At 43.2% G+C, this 10,170-nt stretch overlaps 1 protein-coding gene across 3 annotated transcripts; it reads left to right on the forward strand.

Annotated features, from left to right (window-relative positions):
- Positions 1 to 1,377: 1,377 nt before the first annotated feature.
- On the forward strand, positions 1,378 to 7,493 carry LOC100578649. 3 transcript variants are annotated; one of them, XM_006560080.3, is made up of 6 exons: positions 1,378 to 2,226; positions 2,490 to 2,634; positions 3,553 to 3,770; positions 4,103 to 4,292; positions 6,294 to 6,377; positions 6,860 to 6,965. In XM_006560080.3, exons 1-5 carry the CDS (start codon positions 2,130 to 2,132, stop codon positions 6,349 to 6,351), a joined length of 708 nt encoding a protein of 235 aa, XP_006560143.1. In that variant the 5' UTR covers positions 1,378 to 2,129; the 3' UTR covers positions 6,352 to 6,377; positions 6,860 to 6,965. The 3 variants fall into 3 exon arrangements, with proteins under 3 accessions (XP_006560143.1, XP_003249619.1, XP_016771441.1); XM_003249571.4 differs by having other exon boundaries at positions 1,379 to 2,226; positions 6,875 to 6,998; XM_016915952.2 differs by lacking the exon at positions 6,294 to 6,377 and having other exon boundaries at positions 1,381 to 2,226; positions 6,875 to 7,493.
- Positions 7,494 to 10,170: the final 2,677 nt, after the last annotated feature.

The following is a 10,170-nucleotide window of genomic DNA, read 5'->3' on the forward strand; positions in this document are numbered from 1 at the left end:
TACAACGAAGTTTTCAATAAATAAAAATTATAAATAAATAAACGATGCGAGAAACAAAATTAGAATTTAAATAACAAGTAAATCTAATATATAAAGAAATAAATGTAAAATTAAATTTATGTAATGAAACAAATATTGTAATATTTAATGCAAAATATATATACGTTTTCAACACACTGTGATAAACTTAACACAGTTTTATAACACAGTATTATAGGTAGTGTTATTCTATCGAATAAAATCGGTTGCATCTGGATGGTTGGAAATACTATATCAAAGAAAGATACGAACGTGCATCCAGTTCAGATATTATTGTTCCAATAAATCGGACGAATTTAGGGGATTTTTCGAGGCAACGAGCTCCTCTGAAAGAAAAAAAAAAAAGAAAAAGTGGAATTCGTCGCTGGAATTCTTTGAAAGCGAGACATCCTAAGTTTCGAAATCGTATAAACAGGATGTGAGAGAAAATTAACCAGCGAGAAACTTGAATGTCGAATAAAAATCGATCGCGATTAAATAATTATTAAGCTACTGAATGAATTTACGTGAATTGTCAATCAGGATAATCGAAATCGAAAGAGTTGATTGAAAATAAAAAAAGTTCGACAAAAAATTCCAATTCCTTATATCCCGATATCCAAACAAAGTTGTATACAAAGAGGAGACACATTCCTTCATCTGGAAGTCGTTTGTGAAATGCATCCTCTTTGCTGCGTGGTACACGAAACCGTGATGTTGATCTAATAAATCGGGTTTAAAAAGAGAGTCAGCGAGAAAAGCGAGAAAAAAAGGAGCAAGAAAATCCAGCGCAAGCGTGAGTATAAATTGCGAACACGAAAGGGGGTTAGCCGAAAATGATAACGCCTCTTGGAGCGAGGCGACAAAAGACAAAGAGACGAAGAAAAGGAAAAAGTATCCAAAAAATCGTACAATCGATGCAAAGGATAAATGTTGAATAATTGTCTTAACAGATACATCACTCTTACGACTCTTGGTAATGATCTCTCTTTTCTTGGTTGGACGTTCGTCGTGATACGTGTCGTTCGAAAGGACAACAAGTTTTATTAACTCGAAAGAATCGCGAAAGAAACGATCGGAAAAAAAGAAAATGTTTCTGGAAGGGAGCGATTGTAATATTTCGTCGCCTCGATGACGAAAGCTACTACTAGCTGTGCATGTTTAATATCTTCGATGAGGGAATTAAAATAGAATATATAGAAATAAATTTTTAAGGTGTGAAAGAGGCGAGAGAGGAGGGGAGGGAGAGGGGGGAAGGAGGTCGAAAAGAGAAGAAGAGAGAGAGAGTGGTCAACGTGTAAAAGCGAAAGAAAGAGGAGGAGGATAGGTTTTCTGTGTTCCAGTGGGAGGAGGTACTAAAATTAGAGGAGCCCACGCGGGTAACAGTTTCTTCTTCAAGCTTCCTTCAGACATTTTCAAATAGTCCTTTACGCCGATAACACAACGTGTTTTCGCGACGTCTCGCTGTCAGTCGCGACTCGGCGCCGTGATTCTGCGTTCGATTCGATTGGCTTACGAGTGACTTCCTCGGGAGACACGGTTCCCTCCTTGTTGGAACCCATTCAACGTCCAAGTGACTCCAAGAGTATTTCCAACTGGCAAACGAAAACTTTGAATAATCGTCCTTTCAGTCTTTTTTTTTTCTTTTTTGTTTTTTTTTCTTCTTCTTCCCGCCAACGATTATCGTAATCGATGATTCTCGGTTAAAAAATGAGAATCGAGGAAGATCGATCTCGCCTTTCCAACCGTTTATTTCAATATCGTCGAGTGACTACGAAATAATTTCAATAAGTAGCCAAGAAGTGGAAATCGAGTTTCTTTCACCATTAATCGTGGTTGTCTCTAACGAAATTGCCTCCAGCGTTTAACACAAGCCAGCCTTTCAAGACGATAATATATATCCCCTGTCTTCATGCATGCGTCTCTCAAGTGACTCTCCTGCGAAGATAGCCGGCTCCTACACTACCTACTTCATCAATTTCCCTTCGCCAATTTCCTTATCAATGAAATTGTCCTCCTCCAATCCTCGCCGTATCCCACCGTGACTTTTTTTTTCTCAACATTTGTTGAGAATCTCTCCCGGATTGGCCGGATTCCGTTAAGGCCGCGGCATGTATTTCCATCGATCGGATATCGGCTCGTCAATCTGCATACGTCTCGTTCTGCTATTCCTGATTTTTCTATCGGCAAACATCGAACGAATCGAAGGTAAGGTTTGTTGAAGTTCGATCGAGAAATGTTATCCAACGCAATTTTTTATCCAATGCAATCGTGTCAAAACACGACATACTCGTATCGACCAATCAACGCGTATATTCGTGAAAAATATAAAGTATATATATATGTAATGAAGCGTGGAAAGAACGACGCACCAAAGAGAAGAGTGGATAAGATGAACACATTTGCATATACTTATACGCCACGATAAACTCGTTCGAGCTAAATATAAAAAAATTTATTGGAATTGGCAGGTAGAAAATGCGTGTGCACGAGCAAGGACTGCAAGGCAGCCGGGGTGGACACGTGCAAAACAAAGTTTTCCTGTTACACGGAGTGGATTTTGACCAGGAATCAAGAATTGGAAGAGAACGCTACAACCAGGGGATGCACGTACAGGTAGATATCCAACGATGTGATTTCTCTCTTTATATTATATTCTTTTAATATAATTTTAATACTCAACCACGGATGTATGTATATGTAATTGGATATTTTGCGATATTTATATTTAGCATATTTTAGAAAACAGAAACTGGTTTGATACGTAAATATATTTCGTGGCTCGTTCGTTTTGATTCCGAGCAAATAATATTCGTCGAAAGATAAAATGGAATTCGTGTTTTAAACGAGTTTTTACAAAACGATTATGAAGGTAAAACATTTTGGTAAAAAAGAAATAATAATCTCTGACCTTTCCTCTCTCGTTGGACAATAAATTTCAACGAGTCACAAGTCCGGTTTATTATTATTCGAGAACGATTTAATTTGCTGAATTTCGAATCGATCGGCGCACCGTCGTTGTAAATTCACCAGAGCCCCGGCTGAAACGGATAGCCTTGAGGAGATAATCGACACGAGTTTTCGCAAATTCTTCTCAGACGTGTCAAGATGACGAAACGTCGAAATCGCAAACGAGTTTTTATCGCTTCCAAAATTAAATCCTCGAACGAGTTATCGGGAAGATAGAACGGCATCAATCGCCTCTGAGATGGCTAAGGAGAGGAGAGGAAGAAAAAATTAATTTTTACCAACGATAACGTAATTCAAACCATCGTCCAAACTGACCCCCTTTTTCGTTCAAATTCCTCCACCAGAGATATTATAATAATCCGGCCGCGAGACGATCGATTCACTCTCTCTCTATCTATCTCTGTCTCTCTTTCTCGAGGCGCGATATAAGCGTGGAATATTGAAATCTTGCGACGTAAATCGTGGAAAATGGTTATTTAAATCCTGGCTATCACCGGGGTCACGGAACTTTATCGTGGAGTGGCTATTTTATCGGAAACGTTTGTACGTTGTGCCATTGCCCAGGTTTGCCACGCCATTGTTGTGCGAGACAAAGTCCTGGGTCACGAGGTCGAAGTCGAGCGACAACGTGGACCGATCGTCGGCCGCCTGGATCCGCATGCAAAGATTGAAGTGTTGCAACAACCACGACTACTGCAACGCTGATCGCAACGTGAACGCGTCCACGAGGATCCACGACAAAGACAGGCCCGATCCCGTCAATTCTACTTTAGACTATAACGGTAAATAAAATCCCTTCCCGTGCTCTTTTATCATCTCGTCGTTTCTTACACGTATTAAAAGTACCATTAAAAACGTCCTGTTATATTGGAAAATATATTGGAGGAGAAACGAGCTTTATCCCAAATTCATACGAGGTTTGGCGCCGGTCAAAGTATCTACCCGGATATATCGCAATAACGATTTTCAGCCGTTGAATTCATTTTAAACATACGGTTATCGATGCAATTTACGATACGCGGTGATTTAAATGTGGAAACATTCAAAGACCTATATCATTCCCCTGTATTATGAAAGTGGATTTTTCTGATCCAATCTCGCATTGTGCATGAAGGTTCCTTTAATGGGATGTCGCCGAGCCGAGACGTAATGGGATCGATCGAGCCTGATCCGATTGCCGAAGGACGAGAATCGTCAGATTTCCCGTTTCACGAGAATCGCGTTAAGCCGCTTCTCGTCGCAGCTCTGGTCTTGGCGATCGCTGCCCTCACATCGGTCCTAGCCGCATGCTACGTTATTACAAGGTCTGCAAATTTGTATTATCCCGATTACCATAATGTTCTTCCCCCCTGTCAACAACGAGTCCCGTCGCGAGAGAGGATACAAGGAATTTCACGCAAACCGATTTTTGCAGTCTTTGTTTTTGCCGTACATCCGTTGGGCAAGGTGCATCAATAAAACGCGTATTTTACGACGGCGACCACGTATACACCGTATAGATTATCGCGAAGGAACATTTGCCAGAAATATTCCAGACGTTCTTTTCTTTTTTTTTTCTTCTTCTTTTATAATAGTAATAGCCGCGACTGGTTACGAATAAGTAATTTTTAATCGTTCGTTGTGTTTTTTCTTCCTTTCCTTTTCTCCTCTGTAATATTTCTCCCCATAATATTTTTCTTTCGTCTCGATTCACACAATCGAGAAGAATAATCCTTGTATTTTTGCCACATTCCTTGACACGTTGCCAAGAATTTGTTCACCTCTTTGTTAAGAAAACAACATTCATATGTAAGTTCGTGTAATTGTAATTGCTTGGCATACGTTGGCATACGTTGGCGTATACGTTCGCGTACTTGCCGATCCTCCAGCGAATCGATCCGCGCGATTTCTCAAATTCGCGAGTACCAGTCGAAGTAAAAGTTTCGATCCGCTCGATTTCTGATGACGGAACAATAGGCGCGCTACGGAAAAATCCGAAGGCGAGCTACTACTGCCTTTTATCGATACGGTTGCGCGTTCGCAAACCGTTCGAAAAGTTCCTCCATTGGAAAGCAACGGCACCACGATGAAAAACCTTGTGCTAATATTAACTCGGCGACCCGTTAACAATCACCGTTCACGATGTTACAAACCGCAACTTGTGTCTCGATACTCGTCGATGCTCGCACGCTCAATTGACCGCGAGCACTCGTCGAAAATCGGCTCGAGATTATCGGATTTGAAATATTATTACCGATATTAATACACAACGAGTTCTCTCATTCCCGATCCGTCAAGCATTGCCTCCATACTTCTCGATAAAACGATCGATCCTTTCTTGTAAACGCAAATTTCCAAATTGGATCCATCTCTAATTATATTCCAATTTTCGAAAAGGAAAGGAAGTACAAAACGTCTCTTTTTCAAATCGAATCGAGTCCCTTCCTCGAACAACCACTTCCTTTCTTTCAACCACTTTTTTTATTGTAAACGCAAATTTCCAAATTGGATCCATCTGCAATTACATTCCAATATTCCAATTTTCGAAAAGGAAGTACAAAACGTTTCATCCTTTTTCAAATCGAATCGAGTCCCTTCCTCGAACAACCACTTCCTCTCTTTCAACCACTTTTTTTATTATATCTGCCCACAAGTTTTTCCCTTTTCCTTTTCTGAACAGTGGGCCGATTTCGGGCCGGTTCGCCGCGGCCGAGCATTAAAACCCGCCCAACTGCCTTCTTATCAACGCTCCTTTTTCTTCGGGGGCCCGTCGAAACAGATAGCGAAGCCCGAAAAGGGGCCCCTGCCCTTTACCTCCCTAATCTTCGCCCACCGAACGGTTAAGTGCGTTTTCGAGTTTGGGAACGGGGCTGGCCTTTTCGAATCGCGCACACCTTGGCGGACGTGTCTCTCCCTTTCTTCCTTCTTTATCTCGGCTCCGAGCGTGTATTTCGAGCGTCGCGGCGAGGAGGGAGGGAGAGAGGAGGCCGCGTTCCTTTCCCGATTCCCTCGATGTTTCACACGAGCGGGAACCTTAACGTTTTCTTGTAATGACGTTGCCTTGTCACGACGGATAATGCGCCGCCAATGGAATCGGTAGGGACGCCTCTTTATCGCGGAGGGTATGGCGCCTCGAGTGCAGAGAAAATAGAGGCGAATTAGGATAAGAGGCAGCCCGATAACCGTTTCACCAACGCGCCTTCCCACTTTCCACCTCGCCTTTGTGCCTTTATCCGTGTATTTTTGGATAATCGTTTTAACCACAAGTTCGCGCGTATTTTTTATCAATTTCGTTTTATCCTTACATTCGTTTCGCTCGTTTGCAGATTATTGAAAACGAACCTGTACACCGTCAGAAACGAAGAATTCATTCACGTGTCTTAGGGATTGTGTCGAATCAAACGAACCAGGTAAGCCGATTGTGCATTATCATAGTATCGTTTGAGCAAATTACGTATCTCGCACGTATATATGCATATCCAAGTTAAATCGGTTCGAAACGTTTGCTCATAAACGCTCACGGATACGTTCCGGCCTTTAATCGACTATGCCCCTGATCGACTAACGAACGCGAAATATAAATAGATGCCACTATACAGGAGATAAGTGTCGCCGACAAGCCAAACGAGTCTGAGTACGAGAGAACAGATTTTTCTTTCCGATAATATCGAACCGAGCCCTCGGCCTCCTGCTCCAGTCCATTGTCAGACTGTCGATAACGCTGGAGACAAATAGTTTTATCGATATCGATCTTCCCCCCTCGGAAATTATAATCGACTCCATGCCATTTTACTTTTATTTTTATCTATTTTCGTTTATATATATATAAATTGTTAATTATTTGTATATACACCCATTGTCTCTCCTCCTCGAATACTCGAACGTTCTTCAGGATGTGTTTGTTCAGGATGATGGATCGTGCGGCGCCAAATCGACGAGGCGAGGAAACGAACGTGGGATATCCTGCGGTTTCAAGAGTCATCGAATGCATGACGAAGCTCGGCGAGGGACAGTTTTGGGCAAACAACTCGGTGAAATCCTTTGTTTCCAGCTGTATGATGACTAACATCGAGCCCTCCTCTCTCGTTCGAGTTCCGTCCTCCCTGTTGCACGGGCTTTGAAGCACCAGGTGCTTCGGCTTGTTTCGATCGCAATTAGTCATCCTTAAAACGCGCGCAAGGAAACGGGGGACACGCACCAGGAAGGAAGGAAGGAGAGAAAGGAAGGAGAACGCGTGTGGAAATCCGTGTGAAAAGTCGGGCACGGGTATTTTCGAATCGTGTCCCGTGTAACGAATCGCGTGTAATACAAGTGTGGTAAAATGTCGGTTGTGCAAGTGAATTTAACTGTAGAACCAACAACTGTCGAAACCGATGCGCGGCGGTATCTAACGCGATAAGATAAATTATTATGCGTAAAACAAACTGCATTCCCGTTTTACAGGATTTACTGTTCTGCTGTGATTGTACGTCTGATTGTGCGCATAAGAAGCTTATTAGAATAAAGCGGATCTTGATTTACATATACGTTCTCTGTAATAATTTTAAATAATGAGTTTGATTCACGTGGCAGGAAATACCGATAATGTTATAAATCTCAAGGATTAATTAACATATATATATATAAAGAAATAGTTGTTCGTTAACCGTTAAGTTGTTTCGCGATCGACAATCACGTTTACAGGGGAATGAAAAAATATTTTTTTCAGTGCCTTCAATCATAGGATGACGGACAGTCATCTCAGGATGTTGGAAGCATGACAAACAATAGCGTATTCCATTAAGTCTTCCCTGAGAACTATCCAGCCACCCGTAACCAGGTGCTCGTCGGATCCAACTTTGGATCTAACTCGACCGCCTTGACCACCATATTCGTTGCGCCCGACGAAAATCAATCACTCGGTTAAACGAATAGGCTCGATTCGTATAGGTAGACGCTCAGGGTCCCCTCCTCCCCCCAGGCATCCACGAATGACCAAATATCTTAGATAAATATCTTCAGCTTGTCTAACTGGTTCATCCACGAGCCACTAACAAGATACTTCTCTTTCTCTCTTTCTCTCTCCCCTCTCTTCTCGAGTTCCTCTTCCTTCACGTTTTGTTCTTGCTCTCGTTTCGAACAAGTTCAATCCCCTTTTATTCGCGAAACGATATTCCGCAAACGTTCTCTCGACTTCTCTACACGCTGCATAATTAATATAATATAATAAGCGATAATAATTCTTTCTCATTTGTATCATGGTGTCAACGAACTACACCACGATACTTGCCTCGTTGTGTTATCTGTTTCGCAGCGTTGAAACAGTGAAACGCTTTGAATTCAGGAGGAAGAAGCTGAACCGATAGATTTTTAGCGAACGATAGAAGACGAAAACTGTTCGAAGAAACAGGATTTAAAAATAATATCTCGATCGTGCCAGAAGTATATTTCATTTGCGAAATGTCCGGGTGACAGCGTTCAACATTGAGCGCGTCACTTTGGATCGGATTATTCTCGGCGAACATACCGAAGATTCGGAAGAGGGCAACGATGCATTTCTCGTGTAAGAAATAAGCAAAAATAGGAGGCCAACGCCGTGGCGCCAACGAGTTAATAGTTAATTGGCTAATGCCCGGCTGAAAATAAACTTCGACTTACCGGTTCACTCTCGGTGCTTATATTCAAAGTGTCCAACGAGATTCTGATTCTTAAATCGCGTAAACAATTAGAACTAGCGTTCTCTTCCTTTCTCTCCTCTCCTTTCTTTCCTTTTTCTTTTTTACGATCGGCCTAGGAAAGAAGGGAGGATCGAACAAACGCGAGACGCGATATATATATATATATATATATATATATATACATATATATATCGAATGAAACGAGGCACGAGTCGGGAGGGAAATAAAGCAGAAATGAGAGGCCGGCGAAACAAGAAGATTGAAATCGGCGACGAGAGATTGTACCGTCTGTGAACGAAATACCATCGGCTCATTTCGAGGAAACCACTTAAAGCAACGAATTAGCCGAGCGGATTTAATACTCCGTTCCTTCCTCCGCTCTGTCCGCGGCGCGGCCGGCAACCGGTCGTCGATCCAGGTGACGATCCCTACCTATCGATCCCCGCCACCACGAAAGAGATCTCGCGCTTAAGTGAAAAGGTCTATCGAGGGCCACGCGTATGCATAATGCACGCTGAAAAGGGGGGAGAGGGTCGACCGATTATCCGGACAAAGGCTGATTTATTTATCTCGTTTATCATCCCCGTTACGCGAGCCGATCTTTGCCTAGGTGTCGACACTTTGACGCGCGTACAATTGTTGGACGGAATAGGTTGGAACGATATGTTTATGGATCTTTATATATACACCATTCCGTCGCTATCGTTGGCACAGCCAATTTTTCATTTAACACAGGCTCGGATAATGGCGATCCTGTTCGAAGAGATCCGATTCGATTCGCGACGACGAAGCGTTTAAAAGCGGTACTCGCGCGTTATTATTCCGTAAGCAGGGAAAAAGAGCTAAGCGGAGAGACGAGCGAATAAAAGCGCACGACAAAAGTTAAAAAGGAGGCCGGCTGTCAGGAGGAAGGAGCTGACGATCCACAGCAGAAGTGAGTTGCTGCTCTTTTCATCGTCCCTCTTTCCTTCGTCCAGGACGCACGAACCGTGTGCTCGCGCGCGCGCGTAAGAGAGAGAGAGAGAGGGAGGGAGGGGGACGGGACATGTGTGCGTACCGTGAGCCGACCCACAGACACTCACCCACACCAAGGAAACGTGGCGTCTCTGCCTCGGGGCTCAGGCGCCACTGTCTCCCTTCTCCCTGTCCCTCGTTTCCCTCACCAGCCGCCCATTTCCCGGCGTCGATCCGCACTACTCAACCTTTTACCAACACACGGCTCTACCGGCCTGGCCGCATACTACGTTCTGGTACAGTGGCTGCCATTAACGTAAGTGGCAGAGGCCATGTGCGCGCTCTTGATCCGATGGCTGAACTCCGTCGAATCGCTTCGATCTGCGATGATCGGCGCGATGAGTCGCGCTGCGAATATCGTGACGATATTCTGGAAACGTGGATAGGAACGGCTGTCCCATGCTTTTTCGACTTCACCTCGCTTTGCAAAATCATTCCAATCGTTCCATTCTACTGAAACTCATTGTATCGAGTTATCAAGTTTCGTATTCGAGCGAGAAGAGTAAAATTCTATTTCTATCCCATAGAGCAG

This window comes from Apis mellifera, linkage group LG13 (assembly GCF_003254395.2).
Source record: "Apis mellifera strain DH4 linkage group LG13, Amel_HAv3.1, whole genome shotgun sequence".
In the NCBI taxonomy this organism is placed as follows: domain Eukaryota; kingdom Metazoa; phylum Arthropoda; class Insecta; order Hymenoptera; family Apidae; genus Apis; species Apis mellifera.